The 23,465-nt window shown below is 38.3% G+C and overlaps 1 protein-coding gene across 5 annotated transcripts in view; it reads right to left on the bottom strand.

Moving 5' to 3' along the window:
* The window catches only part of UGGT1 (UDP-glucose glycoprotein glucosyltransferase 1), a 51,461-nt gene that overhangs the window by 12,219 nt on the left and 15,777 nt on the right, over positions 1-23,465 (bottom strand). For 4 of the 5 annotated variants that reach the window (XR_007506323.1, XM_049802634.1, XM_049802636.1 and 1 more), the window contains 19 exons: positions 21,758-21,849; positions 20,989-21,139; positions 20,592-20,711; positions 19,422-19,507; positions 18,834-18,969; positions 17,757-17,888; positions 14,978-15,142; positions 14,633-14,753; positions 13,765-13,863; positions 12,353-12,376; positions 11,724-11,818; positions 10,855-11,061; positions 10,090-10,221; positions 9,013-9,143; positions 6,604-6,699; positions 6,171-6,273; positions 5,610-5,689; positions 4,943-5,132; positions 1,580-1,738 (listed from right to left, as the gene is read on the bottom strand). Coding sequence is in view for 4 of the 5 variants with exons in the window: in XM_049802634.1 (XP_049658591.1) it covers positions 1,580-1,738; positions 4,943-5,132; positions 5,610-5,689; positions 6,171-6,273; positions 6,604-6,699; positions 9,013-9,143; positions 10,090-10,221; positions 10,855-11,061; positions 11,724-11,818; positions 12,353-12,376; positions 13,765-13,863; positions 14,633-14,753; positions 14,978-15,142; positions 17,757-17,888; positions 18,834-18,969; positions 19,422-19,507; positions 20,592-20,711; positions 20,989-21,139; positions 21,758-21,849 (2,319 nt within the window). In the remaining variant the exon portion in view is untranslated. The remainder of the gene's footprint in view (positions 1-1,579; positions 1,739-4,942; positions 5,133-5,609; positions 5,690-6,170; positions 6,274-6,603; positions 6,700-9,012; positions 9,144-10,089; positions 10,222-10,854; positions 11,062-11,723; positions 11,819-12,352; positions 12,377-13,764; positions 13,864-14,632; positions 14,754-14,977; positions 15,143-17,756; positions 17,889-18,833; positions 18,970-19,421; positions 19,508-20,591; positions 20,712-20,988; positions 21,140-21,757; positions 21,850-23,465) is intronic. The other variant, XM_049802635.1, reaches the window with a different exon arrangement.

Raw genomic sequence — 23,465 nt, 5'->3', positions numbered from 1 at the left:
AAGAGACAGGAATATGAAAAGGCCTAGCATTATTTGTTAGATGAGAAAAAATCTTCAGGGTGTCCTGATGGGAACAGTGCAATCCTGAAGTTCTTTTCTGCAAAAGCTTGCCTTCATGAAGGAGTGGGTGAATTTCAAAACACTAGTTGATAACTACACAGAAGTGCACAAAAGGTCTGCCTACAAAACAAAAACTAAATAAATTCTGAAGCTCTACAGACTGGTATTTAATCTACAGCATGAAATAGTAACATAATGTATATGTTACAAGATACCTCTTCTACAGAACTTTAAAAAATTACAATGTGAAATTCAAATATTGTATACAAGTCTTGTTGAAGTTTCAGGTTCCAGATGAGTATTTTCTTCTGTGTTTTAGATCATTACACCTATAGAAGATACAAACATTTCTAGTGATGCCTCAGGGTCCCCCATCCAGTTTTGCCCTGTGACGTCAAATGCATGCAATTCTGTATGCGAACCACTCTGTTTTAAAACAAACAACCAACCAAAAAAACAGAAAAACCCCACCAAACAAAAAACCCCAACACTGGGCATGTTGCTGGTCTCTTCATACCCCTTCACAGTTATAGACACCGAGTTGAGGAAGAGGATTCCTAGATACAGCATTGTACACCATGGTACATACACTTTGGTTTAATTAATTAGAAAAAAAGACACCTCCAAGACATTAGGCTTTACTCCCTAACATAAACACACATAAAATAAAGGTCATCTTCCTTTCTACAATAAGAAATATTACACCATTATAGGATATACTTTGGCTAAGAAAAGGTGCAGACAAATAGAAAGTGGGGGTAAGAATTTTAAAATAAATATTTAGCACTAGTGAATATTTTTTCCTTGCTTTTTAAAAAAAAAATACATTTAAAGAATCCAAAAAAACCACAAAAAGCAATTTACTCCAGTTTTTCACTAATGTTACACATCAAGAAAATATTCCAGTGGCTAACTTCCCTTGCCATAATGTCATGAAAACAGACTGATCCCTTATGCAGCCACCTTATAAAGGCAGCTGCAGGGAACAATTTCTGGATTTCTGTCACCTTTACTCAACTAAATTAAGCAATTCCCATTCTTTGTCACTTCCTTTATTTTCTAGAATGTTAACTATTCTTGCTGACTCTCTTCATTTGTTCCACAGATCTCCTGAAGAAATGGGTCCTAAAACAAGACAACTGTCCACCTGAGGCTTACAGTACCAGAGTGGATGCACTAAAGAGTACCCTGTCTAGAAAAAACCCCAGAACTGTCTGACCTTCCCTGGAAAGAGGTTGCTTAAGACTACTGGCATCATTTTAAGATATTCCAGAAGACCCTTTTCAGCAAGCTGAAGGAGTACATCTTGAAAAGCTAAGAGACAAATGAGTACACTGCAAGGCTTCAGACATCAATGTTAGGAGTGATGGGTTCTAACGTATTTGCAAGCAACTGTGGAGTGTAAGTAATGCCACATATCCATAACCCACATACTAGAAAATACTCAATGGATTATGCAAGTGATTGTGCTGACTGGAGGACCAGTTATATTTGTTGCCAATTTCAATTGAATGCTTACCAAGTTGGCCATAACAATGGTATCAACGATGACAGGACTGGTTGAAGTTCCCAGCGTAAACTGGAGACCCCGAGGTGGCTGTCCAGTAGTAATATCATAGCAGTGTCCTTCCAGAAGCAGATACTCCAGTTCATATTCTGCAGCTACAACATTATCCACCTGTAAGGAGATGATACTGCTGAATTCAGCACTAGCTCTAAAGTGCAAATTTTTAGTGATTCAGTTACTCTCTAAAATAGCCATAGTAACTAAACAACACTTAATTTTACCAGCATAACTTTATTAAACAAATAACCTAGAAAGCCTCAAAGAGCTCAGCTCCTTCGAGTGACAAACTTCACACACATATTGTTAAGAGTGGCCCTGACCAAGATTTGAATCCCAACTGGTAAGATGCTAGGATAAGAAAAGGGGAGGACTGTTGCCCTAATTTACAATTATTACTCTTTTTAACATTGACTGGAGAATGTAATCAAGTAAGTGATTGGTCTGGCATCTCATAAAAAGTATACGATGGGCTCCAGAACTTTGAATCTAACTCTGTTTAAAGCTAGTGTCATTGAATATTTATCATCCCAAATAAACATTTCGTTTTGCTTTGCATTACTCTTACAGTGTGCTAGGGTACTGTCAGAAATACCAATTCCTTTTTTCTACAAGGAAAAAGAGTGCCAAGAAAAAAAGAGAAAAGAAAAAACCCCCAACAATAACCGCAAACCCCCCAAAACGTGGGTCCCTTCCAGGCTAAATTCAGATCTAGCCTGAGGACACTACATAAGCAAAATATTAGTCTAATCTCATAAAGCATCTTCTCTCATTGCACATCCAAAATGACAGTTTAATTTCTACAGCGCCAACAGACTGCACATTAGGAACTGGAAATTGTGCACCTGCAAAAGTAAAGCTACTATTTATTTGGAGGCTCAGGATGGTACTCAGAATGCCTGAAGCATTTAATCCCCTTCTCTGTCAGGCTTTCAATTAATCTAAGGGGCGGAGTGGGAATTGGAGGCTTGAAATGTGTAGTAGTATCAGCCATTTAGTGGTTCATTTATGGCTTTACAGTTAGGTTAAGAGATGAGAAGCAAAAAACCCTAAAGCCAAATGAAACAAAGCAAATAAACAAACCACACAACAACCACCACCCAATTCCCTTGATTTCTGAATAACTGTCGTGGTTTAACCCCAGCCAGCAACTAAGCACCACACAGCCACTCACTCACTCCCCCCCCAACCAGTGGGATGGGGGAGAAAAATCAGGAAAAGAAGCAAAACTTGTGGGTTGAGATAAGAATGGTTTAATAGAACAGAAGAAACTAATAATGATAATGATAACACTAATAAAATTACAACAGTACTAATAAAAGGATTGGAATGTACAAATGATGTGCAGTGCAATTGCTCACCACCCGCTGATCGACACCCAGCTAGTCCCTGAGTGGCAATTCCCCGCCCCCTCTCCCAGTTCCTATACTAAATGGGACGTCCCATGGTATGGAATACCCTGTTGGCCAGTTTGGGTCAGGTGCCCTGGCTGTGTCCTGTGCCAACTTCTTGTGCCCCTCCAGCTTTCTCACTGGCTGGGCATGAGAAGCTGAAAAACCCTTGACTTTAGTCTATACATTACTTAGCAACAACTGAAAACATCAGCATTATCAACATTCTTCACATACTGAGCTCAAAACATAGCACCATACCAGCTACTAGGAAGACAGTTAACTATCCCAGCTGAAACTAGGACAATAACTAGTACAGGATTAGCAATATCAGACTCTACCACTATATGGCATCATATTCCCAAACAATATCAGAGATGCAAAAGTAAGAGGAGGCTAATAATATAACGTTCAGTGAGAAAGTAACCCACGTTTGTAATGACCACAAGAGGCCTATTTGTAAAGGGTTTGACAATCTCGTTAGACATGCAGCCAATGGGTTTCCATACTGCAGGAGTCATCCGCGCAACTGGGGGCTGCTGTGGCCTCTCTCAGCAGACAAGTCGTGGTGCGGGTTTTGGAGCCTGAACTTCCCTCTCACCCCTAGAGGTGGTTCCTCCAGGTCAGGGTTGAGGCATATCAGTAGGGAAGCTTGTCCTCACACTCCCCATGCCATACCCATTCTGCAGATAAATGGAGGACTGCAGCCACCAGAGCTGTCCCTCTGGCAGCTTTTGTATATGCTGGATTATACATAGAAAATCATTGGGTTTAATATACACCTGCAGTTGTTCAAGGCCAACTAAGTAATGGATTATTTCAAGGGAAAACACTGTTCGACTGCCTTATTTAATGTTTATTATTTAATGTTGCACCCTGCAGTCCAAAATTTTCTACTTTGCATCACACATGTGTTTTCTAGCTTTTAATATATGTGGTTTTAGTGCTTATCATAACACGTTAGTGTAGTGCATTTTGTAACTAATTACTAGCCTACTGTTTCTAGATCTTCTGAAAATTATTAGTTAACTGCTAACAGCAAGAGGTTAATAATTAGTACTGAATTATCCATTCCATTCAAGATTAATGAGAATTGTCAACTTGTACATACAGATATTCTTCTTTCGGTTTTAATGTCCTTTTTCTACTAAACTCTAGCCCCTTGGATTTTTCTTTCCTCCTTATTTTCTCCCTATGTATGTGGGGCAGCACTGCCCAGATCAATATTCCAATAGTCTAATTCAAGGCCTGTTCTAGCAGCAGTCAGCTCCTAAACCTGCTGCAATTGAGTGGATTTCTGCTGCACCAGTTTTACTGCTTTATTGATACTGCATATCCTTTTGTGGGCCACAAGAGTGTTTGCCAGTAACAAAAGCTGTAAAAACAAACAGGTAGCTAAAACCAGCCTGGTGGCTTCTTGGAGCAAGGGAAAGTTAGAATTTACTTACTGGAATAGGACTCAGATCTCACTTCAAAATTTCTAAAAAGACGTTTAAAAAATAACAATCTTATTTTTAGTTGTGCCATTAGCTGTAGGGTGCTCAAATCTGAAAGACTAATAAATTGAAAAAGTTATTTAGTGACCAACAAAGAGTTTCTTTGTTTCTAGCTCAGGACACTCTGAAATGTTATATTTACACACTCAAGGCATCTGCAGAATCTGCTTCAAGCCTACAGTATTTTTAAACCTGTGGTTCAGGCATCCATGAGTAATTGAGAACAGCAATCTTACTGTCAGTGAGCTTAGGTTTACCTGCATCCCTCCTGGAAAATGTTTAGGGGTCTGCAAATGTAAAAGGTGTTAATATCCATAGTTTTATGTTTATTAGCATTTTAAAATTCTACATTTCTTTCCCATTACAAAAATAAGACCTGGAAAAACAACACTATTTAAATGTAGTAATAGAAACACGTTGATTTCTCTTACCTCCTCTAAGTAAATATTATCCAGATCATATGGGGTTCTGACAGATTCCACCATCCAGCTCTCAGGAGTATTTAGGTTCAAAGTAAACAGTGGAGACTGGGGCATATCCAAAAACTTAGCAATTGGTCCCGGAGCAAAGTTATTATCTGCTGTGAAAGAAATCTCCGGCTCCAAAACATAGCGATAAAAGCTGAAATTTCAGAAAGAAAATGTTAGAACATACTTCTGCCAAACTTTGCAAATATTTCACTCTCATTGAACTTGCTGACAGCATTGGCTTTCCCAGACCTCCAATGTCTCCAAGGCTTTCCCAAAGCAACCCAGGTTGTGTTGACCTTAGAACAGGTCAGAATTCTCATCCTGAAGGACCAAACAGAATGTGTGAGACTCAACCATTAAGGTTAGTAAGTTAGTTAAGAGAGTCTGTGTCTGTCTGCCTGTGTCAGAGTGAGTGAGTGAATAAAAACCACCCAACTTGTAAACCAGCACAATTACCTGATGCTATCCACAAAGTCCTAGATTATCTGTGGGAAATCATGCTATTACATACACAAGCTCAAAGCAGTTACTGAGACTTCCTGTAGGACATTTGACCATGTTTCTGTGCTTGCACATTCCAACAGGTTTTCTTCTCTCTCTTTTTTAACCCTGACATGGTATTGCTTACCTTTTCAGTGGCATGTCAGAAAGTTTGGACTGGCAGTTCATAAACACTCTTAGGTTCATATTTATCAATTGGTTCAAAACCTAAAGCAATGAGAAAAAGACATCCCTTAAAATGCTAACTAGGAAAGCTGACCACTGTTTTTATAGACAGGACCTCAAGGAGGCATGTTACCTGCTCATTCTCAAATCCTCCCTTCTCATTTGCTTTACCACACCCACCTTTTAATTGGTGGTTTTAAGAACAACAGTTACCTGCTCCCTCACATTGCAGGCATTCTTTTTGGGATGCAGAGACTTTCTTCCTCAAGAACAGTCATTGGAAATAAACTGTTAGAATGGTGAAACTAAAAGCTATCTAGACAATATCTAAGCATGATCTTGTTAGTATGTAGTATAGCGTAATTAGGTTTTCCCCCAGTAAATATATTGTGCAACTCAGACATACTAGTAGAAGGCCATTGGTCACCACCCAGTCAAGGAGGAAAACAAACACTCCAAAATTACAGAACTGAGACAACTTTTTAAAACTGCCATAAAATGCATTACAACATTGCATACGTACCAAAAGTAGCGGAGCAAGTCTTTGAGCATCTCTGGTGACAGGATCAACAATAGCCACAACATCAAAGTATGTCTCCCCCTCTTTTGGTCTCAGTTTAACTGCACTAAACAGAAGAGAAAACAATTTTAAAGTATCAAATGTGGAGAAACATAGAAGAACACTATCCATCTCATTCTTCCTGATTACTTCCTAAATGCTATGCACCTTCTGAAACTAGACAGGGAAAAAATACATACATACATATATGTGTATAGAGATAGATAGATAAAAGTAATTGCTAGACTCTCACTGTGCCCTGAAAATTGTTGGGGACTTTCCTATTGCTACTTGGATTATTTATTTTTTTACTTCAAGTTAAATGCAACGTAAAACAATGGTAACATTAAAAGACAAGGAAAAGCTTATTGCTCAGCAAATGCCAGCAATCCTGTACCTGTATCGTTCTTCAAAAAAATGATACTCAATCCTTGCCTCTCCTTTTGGTTGAGCAGAAAGAAGAGCATCCACTTTCATTACCAAGTCACTTGCACTGAAAAGGGAAAATAAAGTTTACAGATACTTAGAAAATGCATGTACTTACCACATTTCTGCCAGTTAGCAACAAAAGAGAAGACAAACTGAATTCACATACACAAACTTAACACTTCTACCTCTCTACACAAACTCTGAAGAATTAAACATATTTAAGGGTTAACCTGCCATTAATTTAATCAGGTTGCAGTCTTATTACTGAGAGTACCAAAGGGTTTAACTCTGTAACAAATACAGAACAGCTGGTATTTAGGGGTTAACCATGCTACAGGCACTGCATTCCTGAACTTCACCAACCTCTCTTAGACCTGTAAGCCATTCAGATCAAACCCTTGTTTCACAGCAGTCTTCCCATTTTACACTGCAACTCTAAGAACTAGAAAGCAACCCTGTATATGGAGAAACTTTAGAGAGAGGGTTCCTATCATTAAAAGATAATTACCTCTGACAAATTCTTCCTTTTTATTATTCCCATAAACTTTCAGTCTATTATTTTAAGAATATATTTAATCTTGAAAATGTAAAACCTCTTGAAAGTTCAGTGAAAATCGATTTGTACATCATAGCTTTGCCAAGAAGCAATATTGTAACTTAAAGGTCTGTCAGCTTTTCCTGAATTAAGTAAGTCTCGTAGATTTATAGTGACAGCTGTTTAAATTGTTCATACCAAAACCACAAGCCTGGTGAAGTCTGCCAAGTTCTACAGCGTTTTCCAATGCAGCAGATAATTTCAAAAGCTTTCGAAAAACTGGCAGCATTCAAACAAAAAAAATGACGGCTCTGTCCAAAACTAGCATATGTTCAAACTATGCCCTCTTCCTCCACCCTATCACCCTTATTTCTCTTTTAATTCCAACACAGCAATGGATGCAAAAGTGTTTGGAATGCTGTTAAAACCTGTCCTCCTACGATTCAGAATCACACAAGATTTCTGCACAAAAGACCTCACACGGAAAAATGTAATGCTAAATATGGGAGAAAACATCTTCTTAGCTATGAGCTCCAACACACAAACACATGCCTATGGACTTCAGTTCTTTTGAACCTGAATATGACTTTCTGTTGATTAGCTCACTTCTATGGTTTTTGCAATAATTATCTAGAACTGATTTTCACTTTCTTATCTCTACATCTTTTCTTATTGATTCTCTTTAAAAAGTTAAAAGCAGTTTACATGATTCCATAGCACTGACAATGAAATATATTACTAAAATAATTTTTATATTGATAGGCTGAGCAGCACTTAACTGAACTGCAAACAGAAAGCATACTCCAGTGTCTCATTTTCTTCCCTTCTTTCTGCTTTTAAATCAATACGGCAGTAATCGTACACATCAGTTATGAAACCCTGACATATTAAAACAGCATGTCAGGTAAGATTTCGCTGGGGGAAAACCCACAACAAGTCTGAAGGCCTTAGTATTAATGAAAAGTTAGGCATCTCTTCCATTTAGAGGAGCAGAAAGGTGCAGAAAGCATTTTCAAGAACAAATGTAATAACGTGCAGCAATTTATACTACTTTGTAACACATCCCATAGCAGCAAACAACTCTTCTCTGCATACAGACATCTCTGTTAGTAAAAAGCTGTCACCAACCAGAGTTAACTACACCTTGAATGAAATATCATCTAGCTGAACAAGCAATGAATTTAGCCAGCCCTCTTTCTTTATTTTTTCAGTCCACCTGTATATCCCTCCCTGCCCCCAATCCAAGAAACCACTTCCTGAACTCCTCAGATAACACAGCAGGCTGTTGCTGCCCATGCTGCTGTGATCCAGGGACTATCTCAGTGAGTACCTATACATTTACTGTTTCATGTTCACTTGAACGGTTCTACAGTAAATTCTTACAGACTTGAGCACTTGCCCAGTTTCTTGCTGCTTGTCAGTGAGGCTCCAGCCAACATGACTCCTCCAACTTGCATTACGAGGTAACAGACCAGCCGTGGCAGGCTGCTACTAGGTATAGATAACAAATGAAGAACGATGAACTCTGACCACAGTACCATAGTAGGGGTTGCCAGTACTCTCAGAACTGCCTCCTGAGGTATACAGTTATCGCTCCATGCCTCCAGGAGATTGTGAACTACTAAAAAGCCACTAAAGCACTTAAAACCCAATAAAGATAATTTACAGCTTTTTCCTTTCTCACTTGCCCCTCTAAACAGCTGAGCCTTGACCGTACAAACACATGCATGTTTGTTTATAGCACCTATCCAGAGTGTGCTTGATAACGCTTTCTCCAGGTTGCAGAAAGTCACATTAAAAAAAAGTGGTGGTACTCTGATAAACCTCTTCACATTTACTTACAGATCTTCTTCAAATCCCAGCTGCTGAATCTGAGATTTGATTTTCTGTCCTGATGTCTTTAGTATGATATTCTCAAGGAGATGAAAATCATCCTGATTGAACATCTCACTGTCCTCTAATGGGCCAATAATCTACAAAAAAGCAGGATCAACATTATTAGGTAAAGGCTATATTGAAACAAAATTCAAAGATGTATTAAATAAATATTCCAGCCCAGTCTTGGTGGGTGTCAACTGTTTAGGCTGGTATTAATGTCAATGGCAGCAGAGTTTAACAGATAAATCTAGCTATTTAGAGCCAAGACTCTCAGACTAAGGCATAAAATGCATGCTTACAATTTTCACTGAGTGCTTGGTTTGCAAAAGTCAGGCATATTAAATTATACATGCAATATTACATCTTGAAGGAGCAGCAGAATACGAGACCAATTCCAGTAGTCCAGGAAGACTCCAGCAAATCTCACTCCTCTAGCCTTCAGAAGCCTAAAAGCTACCTAGACAATTCTTGCTATTTTTGCTAATGAGAAAAATAAAATACCACAACTCATCACTTCAAATTTTTAACCCATTAAAGTATACAGTAACCACTGGAACTTGTGGGTTTTTTTCCTAACTAGGAAGCAGATGACAAAAGAAAACGTAATGCTGTACACAGCTGGCTTTATTATTTGCAGTGAAATACTATTGTAACATCATTTGCCTAATTTAAATGGCTATCGTGAAAAGAGCTGGTGGAGGAGACCAAGGCACCTTGGTCAGGGCCAGATACAGCAGCATTTTGCCCAGTGAACTGAAGCAGCACAGTCTTTCAAATTTATCACCCCTTTCCACCCCGGACTCAATTCACTGCCAACATGAAAGCAACTCTGTTATTGAGAGATCTGAATTCGTACAAAACACCAACAACCAACTGCACACAGTACAAAGAAAAGGTCATACAGGTCTGAATAAATCAAACTGGAAGCGGTCCTAAAAGAAGGCTGAGACTCTTGTGTGTGATCCCTAGACTCTACTGCTCAAGGTCTGCTGCTTTCCTACATGTGGAGCATCTCTTTTACTGTCTGCTGATTGATCTCACCCTTCCATTGCTGATCACAGCCCTCTGCCCCTTCTTCAGCTTTAGAACGTCTCTGCAATATATAGCATGGGACAGAATAAAATCCACCTTGGGAGATTCAAAGGCTTCCTTGAAAATATTGATATCCATACCCTGAAAGAAAAGAATACTTGACATTGAAATGGGAAGAAAAGTATACGCCTGCACACCTTTTTTAAATGCACCTTTTTTGTTTCCATTCAAGAACATCTTTATATCTTGCTAGAATTTATCCCCAGGCCCCTTCTCTTTGTGTGGTCTTAAACGTAGTTCTTGCCTGTCACCTTCAAACATTATCCCAACTTCTGATGTGAAGGGCCACAGCCCTAGTAATTGTTGCTACTTAGACCAGTTGTTCCATTCTTCTGTTCTTAAGTGATTCTTGCCTTTTTTTAAGCCTTTGAGAAATGTAATTTTTTTTCTCAGCTTTTTAAAAAGATTGTAGTTCTTTCTTACACCCCCAAGAAACAACTGACTCGCTCAAATAGATTCCTGAATCTGCATTCCTTTTGACTTTTCAAAGTTATGTAGCTTTGATGTGTATGAGGATTTTTTTTATTTTCAGATGGACTGTTATATTTAGGTAAGTTACCTTTCAGAGAAAAAAAACCCCGCAACAACAGCAAAAGCAACAGTGTTACTCTCCACTGTTACTGCCTCTTTTGCATATGAACATACTACACTAAAAAATTCAGTAGAAGAAAAGCGAAGTACCCTACCTTTGTAAAGGCCAACAAACATGCTTACCCCAACGGCAAATTCTAAGATGTCGGCTCCTGCCTCTATTGCCTTTGCAATTTCTTCTTTTGCCATTTTGGTGATGAAGTTCTTGGCATTATTTGATGTTTGTGTCTGTAGAGCTGCCCATATGGCTTTAGCGACAAGTGTATTCTGGCTATTTGGATCTTCACTAGGATTATTAATCATGCCAATTCGAACATTATTGCTGGATTTCTGTGTTTAACAAAACATGAATTAGCAAAGTTCTACATTTCACAATGTGTGTTAAATGAGAAGAGTAAGTCTATTGTAATAAACAATATAGCAAAAGCTTTGTATTTCTTAACCAGAAAACCAGATTCCAAATTAGGTAAATAACAGCACAAGGTTAAAAGGATGAATGAACTAATTTAACATCCAGTATTTCGTTTACATATAGGGACCACTGTGACAGGAATCTTCTAGATAATACTGTCCTATATAAGCACAGAGGACCACAGCCACCACTCAGAGGTCTGGCAAAACAGTGATTTAGGAGTAAGCTATCCATTTTTAAGATTCAGTTATCTTCCCAGAACAAATGAGACTGAGCAGAGAGCAATGCTCATGTTCATTTCTGAACCAAAACACAGACATCTTCAATTTAGACCCCTGGGCTTAAAAGAACATCTTTTCTTTATTGTATCAGACGGTGCCAAGAGGGGATTCTGTCCTAGTACAAGGTCAGTGATGTTCCAGACCTTACAGATAAGAGTGAAGCTGGAAATTAGAGCCCCTGCAGAGAGAACCAGTCCCCCCAGATCATAGAACAGGAAGAAACACAACCTGTGTTTTTCAAACCTCTATCTACTGCTTTATTAGCACTGTGAACCCACTCAAATGAAAACATTACCTACCTGATGTTTAATTGCATCGTACAACAATTGCCTCCCTGAAGGTTTATCAAAATCACCAACAATCCAAAAAGTAACTGGTCTAACAAAGGAATCATCTGCAATTAAAAAAAGGGTGGGAGAAATTTGAGGGAGAAGGGAAGGAAAGCTTTGAGTTTTTCCTCATTTGGAAGAAAAATATGCACATGCAAAGATTTCCAAAGTAGTAAAATTACACAGGAAAGCTATGGATGAGGCTAAGCTGTGAAGTCTGGCAAGACAAGAGTAATAGTATTGGTATTATATTAGGTTTCATTTACCTCATTCAGAAAACCCACGTGGGACAGCATGCATCATTGTTTCTAAGCTGGATTTTTTTTTTTCATTTGTTTTGTTTGCTACCTTTTTAATTTAGAAATTATAAAGGAACCTATATATAACTTACAGTTTCCAACTAGGGTACAGACATACAGCTTCTTCATACTGAAGCTGTTAGTTCACAAAATCAGTTTTGTATAGAGAAAAGAGTGCTGAAGCAAACATGCATTTAAACACCTTTATTCATTTCCTGCTGTAGGTTCTAAAGCCAATGTTATAAAGGAACCAGAAAATTCCCAGAACAACAACATATGAAATGCTAAAGTATGAGTTACCATAGATCTCCTTGGAAGACATTCCTGGTCAAAAAGCAGAAAGGAAAGGGGGAAAGGAGAGAGAGATTAATAATTTGATAGCAATCCCAATGTGTATTAAGAAGCTGCAGCACTGTACTGGGCATAATTGAATCACTGAAGTTCAAGTCCAACAAGCAACAAGTTTGTGCTAATTTTATTAGAATAAGCTTTGACTTTTTCTTCCCCTCAAATAGACTGATGCTTTATTTTCATGCTACAGCACTAATTATACTACATATTACCAGTTCCATACCATACCATGAAGGCATCATTCTGAAGACCGTTTGCAAAAATTGCCATGCCATTGACTTGGATGTTAACCATTTCTGTTATCTTCCCTCTTTAAAAACTAGCATGACAGTGCTATTTCAGTACTGTGGCTGAGCCAGCAATACATATAACTTTCCTATTATTTTAGAAAATAAATGTGCTACAGCATTACTGTCACCAGATATCAGTTATTAAATATATTAAGTGATAGAAGAGGCAGTGAGCCAAAACTGTCAAGCCATGGAATTGCAAATTAACACACACTTTCAAATGAGCCTGCGGAGGTGTAGGTTTAATACTTTACAAAGTGAAAACAAGAAACTTGTTCAGATCTAAGTGACTGAGCATGAACCAAGGGCAAATACGAGACAGAAGGAGCAATGGGAACATTTAAGGCAGTGCATGCAGGTGGCAGTGGCTGGAGATAGTACTGGGGACACTTGTGAGAGCCTAGTAAAGATGACAGACAGGAACAAGAGGAATTGGTTCAAATGACAGCAGCTTATTTATGATACCTACCTGAAATGGATATACAAAAGGCCTGATTAAGCTCTGTATTATGTCTGTGCATGCATTTCTTACATTGAGAAATACAGCTAAGTTCTAACACTAACAGGAGACTTTATAACTGTAATAAAAAAATACTATCACTGAAAAAGCAGTACATGCACTGGAGCAATAAAAAGAGCACGGACCATGCTAGGTGTTGTGTTATATAATAGGCAATAACAATTTTCTCCTGAATCCATGTAACTTTTAGTAATTTTGAATTATGAGACAGAGAGTTAGAACCCCTTTTGTATTTTTCTAGTCAGTGTCGCTGCAGGATCAGAGCTTACACTGCTGCATTCCTGGTGGTCATTTGCAATACAGCAAGAGCAGGTTGGGTGGGACTTCATTATTCATTGAAGGCTGGGCTGGGTTTAAAGAGGGGAACATTCTTGTTCCATGTAGATGTCATGCCTTATGAAAAAAAATAAATAAAAAACTCTTTCCTTTTAACACTTAGATTGCACCATTACCCACAGTCCAGAACAAGGCTCAGTGCTTGTGTTAAGTACTGTATGCTTGGAAACACACATAAGATTAGATTAGGGTTCATAATCCACTGCAGATGTTACCTTTCTTTGTTAAGTAGGTCATGCTGTTTGCAACAGCAGCTGTCTTGTCTTTAGAATCCAACGTGGTAAATCGAGCAAAGTCATCCACATAAAAGTTATCTGAGAAAGAGAAAAAGTATTAGGTGCCAAAGCAACTATTCCATGTAAAATGAAAAAAATCACTACTATTACCAGAACATTAAGCACACATCCCATTTTGTTCCTTGTGATACTGCTTTTTATGTCTCATTTCCACTGTTAACATATAAGCTGAGGAATATATTCTTGTTGTCTCATAAATTACATTAAAAACTACACTGCATATTTGATGTGCAGAAGTCAGTTGAAAGAATTCTTCAAGTCTCACTGAGTTGAAGTTAATTTATGTAAATAGTATACATTCAAAAATCCACTGTGTTACTATTTTTCAAGCAACTAAAAAAACCTAGTTGTACAAGTGTTTTTGCAATACTGTCCTACTGCAGAGTCACTGCATTGGGTGTTAATACATTTAGCCATGAAAAGCTCTGCTAAATCTTAAGTAATTCCAAAGATGACTGTCAATCTGTGCTCCAGAGGAGGTTAGAAATAAGAAACAAGCTGTTACTTTATACACAATATGACTGTTCTTGGCTTTTGCTAGCATTGCTAATTTCTCAACTTCATGAGTCATATTCCCCTAAAGGTTTGTATAAAATAAAAACAAATTCCTGTTTTGAAAAATCCATATGCATTAATGTTGCTATTGCACATAGCATCTCCCCCAGCACCAGGGCTAGAACATCACTTGGGGTGCTGTTAATATTTTGCCACTAGAGCTTTCTGTTGGAACAGCAAAAGTCTTTTACTCAGATACTTCAGGCTTAATGCAATTAAAAGTATTCCTTACTCATTCCTGTCAGATCTAGGTACTCTCTCTCAGACATTAAGATTCTTGAGTTAATTCTTGGAACAACATTAGGCTGGTTCATTATATACTCAACCACATCCTGGTCATTAGATAATTCACCCTGAAGGAAAGAAGAAAGAAGCAATATTCACATGTAGATTTACCTTAGATAACTTAAAAAAAACACCAAAAACAACAAACAAACAAAAAAAACAATGACAAAAAAAACCAAACCAAGAAATGATGCAAGTTAAGTTGTCTTGTGTATTACATATTCAGGGACCTTTGAGTCAGTTTTTCCAAATCTTATTTCTCTCTAAAGTCACAGCTGAACTCAGCACCTACCAGGTACACGGCTCGCTGGAAGATGCTTGTGGTTTCCAGGATTTTGTGCATTGTCATGGTTTCTAGGTCATCAGGATCCAGCTGATCTTTTTGAAAAGGCATTCCATTGAACAGCACTACAGGGAGAGGACCTACACCCGTTTGCTCATAGTAACCTCTTGCTGCCTAAATACAGGGAAAGAAGTAGCTTTAACACGTCAGCCCATTACCACAAGGGTTCATAATGTTTCCATGCAATATCCACACAAGTCTATTCTAAACACACTAAGCTGTCCTTCCAGCTTTTACATGATACAGACAATGTTAATTTTATGCAGTGCATAAGACACTTTCTGTATCTCACATGCACAAGACATCCTTGTCTTTCAGAGTTTCAAAGCAAAAAAAGTTACTTCATAATACAGAAGTGCAAAATATTCCATTAAGTTCATATTGTAAATAAATTCATTCCAATGAGCACTTTCTGGTAATAGCAAAAAATGCACAACAGGAAGTCTGACTTTGCGTATGGAAGCAAATGCAGTGCAAGCAGTGGTAGCTGTAATGTAAGACAGGGTAGATGTTTTTTCTTTTTAACATGGTTCTTAAACTTGTGAAAACACCTTTTCTTATGGGCAGGGCGTTATTATGTCAAGACAAATTTCCCCATTTCATGTAACCACTGCAAAACGCACTGTCATTATTGATACTCTGTTACAGACAGAAGTTAATCAGGTTCTACTGTTTAGAGATTCTTGTTGAGGGCTTTCAAGACCTTTTAAGGACACAATTATCAATAAGCTCAGATCACATGAAGAAGTGCTCAGTGTTGCTTTAACTTCTGTTGCAGCAAAGCCACCAGAATGGCCTCTCAAGTCTTCTGAAGGAGACCACTTTGCATGTGTTAGTGGTTTCTGGGGGGGGGGGTGGGCTGCTTTTGTTTTGTTTGGATTTGATTTGGTGTCTAGTACGTGAAATGAAAAGGTCTCTCCTGTCATAATGTACTGGGTTTGTGTGGCAAGGTTTTGGTAGCCGCAGGTTACAGGGGCAGTTTCTGTAAGAAGCTGCTAGAAGCTTCCCCTGTGTCCAACAAAGCCAATGCCAGCTGGCTCCAAGACAGAGCTGCCACCGGCTAAGGCCAAGCCCTTCAGCAGTAATGGTAGCACCTCTGGGATAACAGATTTAAGAAGGGAAAAAAGTTGTGGCGAGCACAGAAACTGTAGCCAGAGAGAGGAGTGAGAACATGTAAGAGGAACATCCCTGCAGACCCCCAGGTCAGTAAAGAAGGAGAGGGAGGAGATGCTCCAGGTGCCGGAGCAGAAATTCCCCTGCAGCCCATGGGGAAGACCATGGTGCTGCAGCCCATGGAGGTCCACGGTGGAGCAGATATCCACCTGCAGCTGGGGGAGGACTGCACGCTGGAGCAGGTGGATGCCTGAAGGAGGCTGTGACCCTGTGGAAAGCCCATGCTAGAGCAGGCTCCTGGCAGAACCTGTGGCCCTGTGGAGAGAGGAGCCCACACTGGAGCAGGTTTTCTGGCAGGACTTGTGACCCCGCAGGGGACCCACGCTGGAGCAGTGTGCTCCTGAAGGACTGCACCCCGTGGAAGGGACTCACGCTGGAGAAGTTCATGGAGGACCGTCTCCTATGGGAGGGACCCCACACTGGAACAGGGGAAGAGTGATCGAGCCCTGCCCCTGAAGAGGATGAAGCAGCAGAGACAACATGTGATGAACTGACCCCGTCCCCCTGCGCTGCTGGCAGGGCTAGGTAGAGAATCCGGGAGTGAAGCTGTGCCCAGGAAGAAGGGAGGAGTCAGGGGAAAGTCTTTTGAGATTTGGTTTTATTTCTCATCACTCCACTCTGGTTGACTAGCAATAAATTAACTTAATTTTCCCTAAGTCGAGTCTGTTTTGCCTGTGACAGTAATTGGTTGAGTGATCTCTCCCTGTCCTTATCTCGACATATCTGTCTGTCTGTCTTTTATGGGTTTTGATTTCCTCAAAATGCTTTTCCTTTCACTTCCCTACATAAGAAGATGGAAAGCATGTGTGCGTACAAGCCTATTTATGTAACTTTGACTTCATTCCTTAGATTTACAGATGTAGGCAGTATTATCTGTGTTACAGAGCTATTGTAGACAGCGTTTCCATTCTTCCTTTTGGAATATCCAACAAAAATATAAACATCCCCCTACAGAACCTCAAATAAAATCTGCTTCATCTCACATATAAGTGATCCAATAGTGATTTGCTCTCCCAGTTTTCTCCATACAGAAAAGTATCAACCCTAAAAATAACTTTTAAGAAATTATTTGGAGGAAGATTGTTGAATACCTTGCTATAGGAAAGGCATTTTGAATTCATCATCATTACTTTATCTCACACAATATTCAAATACCGAAAAAGAAAACCCACACCAATCCTTCCCAGATATTAAAACCCTGGTTTTCTTATGAATCATCGCCATCACATTAATTTTTTTCAAGTATTTAGTAAAGTCTGCATACCAGAATGAAAGCATGACTTACGAGTCACAAAGTTATCTTGGTTCTGGTACTATACATACAGATTTTTTTTAAATATGTATTAGAATACACTATATATATTATGTATATTATATAAAGCTCTGTGCTGAACAAAATACTTATTGAAGCATTACTAAAAGTCACCCAGTGTGATAACAAAATAGCTACCTGGTTAGTAAAAGAATTGGATCACAAAATTGTACGTAGCTATATTTTCAAAACAGTGTTGAAGCAAAAAAAAAGTGAAAAAAGCTTTATTTCATGAATTCTTACCTTTCTGGTTTGATCATAGGCAGAATCAATTCCCAGAATGCTGTTGACTTCGACATAAGGATACTGTTTCTCAAGAACACTAACCACATGCTCCACTTTCAGCTGATCTCCTGTTTTTACTTTGTTATATATCTGAAAGGCAGATACAAATACAAGTTTACAGCTGCAACTGTAAAGCTTCTGTCCTTATCAAAGCTAAGTTGTCCTATCACTTGCCTTTCAGTAATTACAGTAAGGCATTAACAGCCAGACTGCAAAACATAAATTCATATTTATTAGCTGCAATAGCAGCTCCTAAGCACTTGCAGATCTTATAGTTATCTTGCTTTACCTCGTAGTCATTCCAGTGAGATTGGAAGGAGGTAAATACCATCTACTTCTTTAAATAATAACTTGCATCTTTAATTAGAAAAGGTATTTGAGGGGGAAAAGTAGCACTTAGGGGAAAAAAGGCTCAAGTAAAGCATATCCAAAGAGCTACCCGTTCTTTCAGAACTCAAGACATGCTTACAAACAACACAACAGACCTCACATGTAAAGTAGGTAATGGTTTCCCTCTTGAAGGCACAAGATTTTACTTTGCCTTACAAAGACATATCACAAAAGGTAAGAATAAAAGTCATTGTCTTCAAGTCACCAGCAGTTTAATGTTACTGTATGCCCCAGCTTGTCGATTTGTGCAACAATGTCAAACCCCAAGTGAAAATGCATTTACTAGCACCTCTGTTACCCTTTGATGTGGCAAAAGTATGCAGCAGGAACTCTTCAAAACAAATTATAGTATTGGAGGGATACAGCAGTTTAGAACTCGCTGGCAGAATGAGCAAAGAGGCAGGATCAGAAAAACATGCAAAAGTGTTAAGTGTCACATTTAAATCTAGTCTCACTTGTTAAAGTCAGGTCAGAAGCACTTTACAAAGAAACATGTATTGTGTGGTACTAGTATTCAGAGATACTCTGAATACTAACCAAATCAAAGAAAGATTTCTTCCATTATCTACAAATTAGCACATTAACATAATCTTACATACATGGGAAATATTAAAACATTAATTTCCCTTTTAAATGAATACTTACAGACATGACAGTCTGGAAAGCATAATTATTGTCCATTTCTTGTGCCACATAATTGTATGCCCTAAGGAGGGCAACACCAGGATCCTGAAGTCCATCAACGTTCTCCAAGTCATTAACCACAAAGACTAGTCCTATCCTGCAATGAAACAAATCCCCACATCATGACTCTATTATACTAATAAATAATCAACTCTTCATACAACTGTCAGCTATGATCATCAACTTAGATGAAGGCTACTTCTGGAATAGACTAGTAAGATTTTGAACAGAGCAGCCAGGAATCAAACTTAGGACATATAATCTCTTAACGGTGAGTGCATCAGAATTTCACTTTGGATGAAAGAGAGATGAAAAGCACTTTTAAGTTTATTTTGGACCATTAAAGAAACTGAACTCTGTTTTGCTAGTAGCAAAAATTATTTTAAAAAAAATTTAAATAAGAAACAGTATTTAGTAAATGCCCTTCCCAACCACCAATAGAAGATATGTAAGATCGCTACAGCGTCCTAGCAATGAGAATTTTAAAATTGCAGAAGTCACAAAAATAAAACTGATGTAAAAAAATTCCTGTTAAAATATAGCAATTACCTCAGTGGGATGTGGTTACTGAAGAACATCTCTGCCACGTTCAGTAATTCTCCTGTGGTCTCATGAGTAGGATCTACTATCAGCACCTGCATACAGGTTTTTTATTAGAAATAGCTTCATTCATGTCTCAGTGCAGAATTATAAGTCCTATTTTATATGCTGTCACGGAGATGAGGCCCACTAAATAATAGTTTCTTCTAAAGTCTTTAAGTCCATTATCTAAAATATCCAGTCTAAACCACTCCTTTAACCAGAAGAGACCAGACTCCTCACGTACTTTATATCTTTACCTCAGTATACCCTAGCATCTAGGCTTCTGCCTCTGCATGTGCACAAATCCACCCATGAAGATGTGCATGGGAGATAGGCATTTGTCAGAACTGAGGAACACAGCATTGCTCTGCTCAACCCCCTGGAGAGCCGATGCTGCTAAAACATTCTCACAAGCCCAACACAGGCAGAACCAGGCCATTCAGAATGAATTTGGGGCCCTTTATTCATGCCAAGTGTTGTTTTTTCATTTAATAATTTCAATGTTAAAAGTACTGAACTCCAGAGAAAAAGAGAACACATTAATGCTCCCACAGCTTCAGCTGGTTCAAGTCCCTATTTGCCACTAATCAGAGGAGTCCTTTTCTCTATAGGGCCACTCTGCCACATGACAAGAGTTACAGTACAGAATTTACAAACTCCTTATTAGATCTAACTTTAAGTAGAGACTAGAAGCACACCCAGGATTAAGCTGAGGGCTGTTGATCACCTTTTGAAGCCTTGGTGTAAGAATGCTTTCTAACTGAAACAACTGAAGTTGGTCTAAACCCTGTTAAGAAGGTACTAATTAACAAATTTGAGGGATTTCATCAACCAACTTCAGTTATTACCACAAAGTTGAAATGCACCAAATCCTCACCCATCAGATGATAGATTTTTTCCATTGATGAAGCATTTTTTGGCATCTAATGGATGCCAGAGAATTATGCTCAGTAATCTCTGAATCTCAGCCATAACTTACTAGTACAAGTAGAACAAAACCTTTTAGAAAAACATCCTATCTCCAGATATTTCAGTGACAGGGAATCCAGTATACATGCAGGTAAGTTGCAAAAGCTAATGTCCCTGCTGTTGAAAAAACAAAATGCACATTTCATTTCTAGTCAGATTACTACTTACAAAATTATGGAAGTTTTTTCTAATTTGTCTGATCACGCCTGGAAATGTGGGACGCAGCAGTTCTTGCACATTGGAAGGCCAGGAATTATACCGACTGTCAACTTCAAGATTGTTGATCCACTAAGAAAAAATAAAGGCTTTTAAATGACTGACAGTCCTCCTGTTTGAGTCTGAGACTGTAAAATATTCTAAAATCAGACACTATATTGAAAACTGTATGAATAAAAATTTAAGCTTTTTTAAAAGAGCTAATTATATTTATAACCTTACTTTCCTTTTTTTCTTCACTGCAGTTTCAGAGCTGATTGTGAGATAAGAACAAAAGCACCCCTGACAGCTTGAGAATGCACAGCCCAATAGCAAGTAAGATACTTCTTTGTATAAAATTCATACGCACTGAAATAGCAGGGCTTCTGATGTCCACAGCATAGTCAGAATCTGATGGCTGAATGTTCAACTTCAGAACATTGTGCAAGGAAAGACCCTCAATTCCTAAGCTGTGCAGGCCTTCCATAACACGGGCTTCATTGCGTAGCACATCAATCAAGCTGGAAAGAAAAGAAAAAATGTTGAATTTGTATAAACAAGTCTGTCGTGTCTGTGCGTTACTTCTTATTTATCACCTATTTCTAACTGTCCTAAGAAACTTGAGATAACTTAAACCTATTCAATTATAGTGTATTTCTAGGAAAAACGACATTAAATCAAGATAACTAAAGCATGATATACAGACGTAATTTCAATTCTGTGTTACTGAAACAAATCTTGACAAAGATATAGGGTCATTTTCAGATGAAAAATTTACAGTGGTTTATCCTTTGAGAATCAGTCTACTCCCTTCAGGATAAAACCTGTATGTTGACAGTCTTGGGAGACCAAAATCTTGCTAGTCACAGCACAGGTCAAAAGAATAATACAAAGGTGACTTCCCATTCCAATCTTCAAGGGTATTCCAGTCTTCACATCAGCTTTTTTGTTAGAAATGCACTTGCATAAGAGAAGGAACCATGACTTGATTTTTCCAGTACTTAACAATTAAACCTAGTCTAGATACAGACTTTGTGAAGAAGGTTCAAACCTGTCTAGAGGACTTTATCATCCATGCACAAGCAGGATGCAAGCTCCTAAACAGGATACAATTATTCTGAAAAACAAAACATTCCTACCTAAATACATCCTGAGTGTCTAAATCAATAAGCAGCCCGTTGATGAACAGGGCAGAATCTCCCGGTTGCAATCCTAGTGTTCCTTTGAAATACTGAAACAAAGTAGAAGGCCATTAGAAGAACGCTCTGCACAGAAAAAAAGTTACTGGTGAGTTTAATGTGTCAAATTGTAGATTTTATCTCCCTTATTGCATTACAAATTGCATTACATTACTTCTCAACTACAGTCCTTGCTGACTTTGTGCACACATCCATACTGGGGAAAAAACAACTGAAGCTATTTAGTGCTTAGATACATAAATCGGACTTCTATTTGTTTCTTTTTACATGATTCAGTAGTGCATTGGAAAGTCCCTGAGTGGACTTTTTAAATATACTCAGATTAAATGATTAAAAATGCTTGATAGAAGGAATTTCATTTTTTGTTAGCTGACAGCCCACAAAGTAGATGGGCAAATAGCATCCAGTTACTTGTCTTAGCTCTTTAACAGGCAGTTTTGGGCAGAACAGACTTAAAATGCTGGAAATTGCATGGCACTCACTAGTGGAACTAACTACTGTATTTAAGGTACCAATTAAGTCCTGGCCTAGTGGATATGTCATTGAAAAGTAGATGAGCTGCCATTGTAGTCTGATCTCCCTGAAATCAGGCAGCACACAAATGGAAAAAAGTCTTATCAATATTTTGGAATTTCTTCCAAGTACCTCTAGGCAGTATCCCATTTGAATGGATACTTGCCCCTGAATTGAGGTACCATCACAGAGAACAATTTTGAACCACAAGAGCTGAAAAAACCACAGTCCTCCTGAACCAAATTTCCCACCTCTAGCATGAAATATTCTGTTGAAAAAATGAAAAATTACATTGCTTTCTTCCAATACCTCATCTTGCAGTACCAGGTACAAAATTCTAAGAGGCATGATGAACAATGAAGGAGAAACATAGTATTTGGACATTTAAAAATACTAGTATCGTGAAGAATGTGAGCAAAGCAAACAGAGGAATAGCAAAGTACCATCTGAAGTACCAAGAACAGAAAAGCAGCATCTGATCAGGAAGAATTTATACATTTTATTAAATAAAAAAGCTCCCAGAGAAGAGCTGAGTACATGCAGTGTTAAATTGTATCTTTCTGTAGATAATTATGTAGTAAACTGTAACTTTACTAATAGCAGTGAACTTCACTGTCAAATAATATCCACACAAACCCAGTCATGCAAAAAATAGCTTTAAAGGGCAGGGTTAGATCTAGCCATATCTGGATCTAGTAGCCTAGACATACTTTGAATAAAAAGAAATCCACAAAATCATGGGTTTACCTGTGGACCAGTCTGATCTAACACATAACAGAAAAGCCACCAGGTAGTTTTAGCTTGCACTTACATTCTATACTTTGTCCCTTCCAGAACCACACCAGACGACAGTGTCAAACCGCATCCCTTCTTTCCTGATTTTATCGCTATTGAACAACAAGGGATTTCTCTTTCAGAACAGGAATCTCAGGGGACTTGTAAGTAGATGTCAGGCAACTTTGCATTTACTATTAGACTAGCCAAATACCATTGATTAGATTTTAAACAAAGACGTAAGTGTGCACGTAACATACTTTGTATTTTTTGTTATTAATACCAAGTGAGACTGAAAAGTATGAAGTAGATCATATAGCAAAAGCTGTTGTTTGGCTTTGTTTTCATTACCATCTTAAAC

The sequence above is a fragment of the Accipiter gentilis genome, chromosome 6 (genome assembly GCF_929443795.1).
Source record: "Accipiter gentilis chromosome 6, bAccGen1.1, whole genome shotgun sequence".
Taxonomy (NCBI): Eukaryota; Metazoa; Chordata; class Aves; order Accipitriformes; family Accipitridae; genus Astur; species Astur gentilis.
Note: the sequence above shows the minus strand (reverse complement) of the source record. Positions and strands in the feature narration are given on the sequence as shown.